The following is a 1,391-nucleotide window of genomic DNA, read 5'->3' as shown; positions in this document are numbered from 1 at the left end:
TTTTGATATGGTGTTTAAGGCTAAGAAAATATTTGTGATTCAAATACAGATTATCTCTCAAAATAAATCTAACAACATGTTTACTTTTTTGACAATTCTTGGGATAACTTCCTTTGTATTTGTTTTTATTGCTTTCAGCTCACATATGGCTCCTTTGTCCCAGCAGCAAATGAAGTGATGGAGCGCCCATCTTTTTATCACATGGTCCCAAATGAGGCTCATCAATATATGGGAATTATCCGCTTGCTTAAACTTTTCGGATGGACATGGGTTGGGTTCTTTGTGGAAGATGATGAGCAGGGTGAATGTTTCCTGCAGGTCCTGGAGCCACTGCTTTCCCAATATGGGATTTGCACAGACTTCACTAGAAGAATTCCTGGCCAAGAACAGTTTTCTTCTGCAAGTGAAACAAATCCTGTAGCCCATTCTATGTATCAACTGATTAATTTTAGGAAATCTAGAGTATTTGTCATCTATGGTGAAACATACACCATTCAGTATATTATGTATTTTATAAATGGCAAAGGAGCTCCTGAACGTAAGGCAAATGCATTGGCTGGAAAGGTGTGGATTATAACAGCCCAGATAGATTTTGTGCTGGCAAGCATTAGTTGGGACTCAGATCTACAGTTTTTCCAAGGAGCCATTTACTTCTCCATTCATTCCAATGAAGTCCCTGGATTCCAGAAATTTGTTCAGATGCTAAAACCAGATTGGACGCAAACGGGTGGTTTCCTCTGGGAATTCTGGGAGCAAGCATTGGACTGTTCAGTTCCCCATCCCATGGGAGGATGCATGGGTGAGGAGGAGCTGGGAAGACTCCTTGGGCATTCTTTTGAAATGTACATGACTGGCCACAGTTACAGTATTTACAATGCTGTCTATGCTGTGGCACACGCTTTACAAGCATTGTGCTCATCTAAGTTCAACCAAAGATCAATAGTTGAGGGCAAAAAAGGTGACCTAAAAACTCTGCAGTCTTGGCAGGTAATTCTCCAGAAATAATCACTGTGCTTCTTCAAATCACTTGACATTCATAGGTATTTTCTCCCCCCCTGCAAATTTGATGAATGGTGCCTTACATATTGTTAAATCAATAGAGGAACTCAGGTATTTTTTATTTATTTATTTATTTATTTATTTAGAACACTTTTAGACCATCCCTCACTGAAGTCTCAGGACAGTTTAACAGTAAGACAAAAAATAAAATAAAACACAAAATAAAACAAGGCATCCTAATCAAATTCTGACAATAAAACCAAGATTAACAGTCAAATCTTAAAATATTGGGAAAATAAAAAGATTTTAGCCTGGCACCCAAAAAATAAAAATAAAGCTATGGCACCAGGAGAACCTCATATTTTTCAGTTGGGGTGCCACCACAGAGAAGG

At 38.4% G+C, this 1,391-nt stretch overlaps 1 protein-coding gene across 1 annotated transcript in view; it reads left to right on the top strand.

Moving 5' to 3' along the window:
- LOC123035133 (vomeronasal type-2 receptor 26-like) overlaps nucleotides 1-1,391 on the top strand; it is an 11,303-nt gene that overhangs the window by 5,148 nt on the left and 4,764 nt on the right. Inside the window, exon 3 of the mRNA XM_044453003.1 lies at nucleotides 139-987. Coding sequence (XP_044308938.1) covers nucleotides 139-987 — 849 coding nt within the window. The remainder of the gene's footprint in view (nucleotides 1-138; nucleotides 988-1,391) is intronic.

Source organism: Varanus komodoensis, unplaced genomic scaffold (assembly GCF_004798865.1).
Source record: "Varanus komodoensis strain SLA01 unplaced genomic scaffold, ASM479886v1 scaffold768, whole genome shotgun sequence".
Taxonomy (NCBI): Eukaryota; Metazoa; Chordata; class Lepidosauria; order Squamata; family Varanidae; genus Varanus; species Varanus komodoensis.
This window is presented reverse-complemented; position numbering and strand designations above follow the sequence as displayed.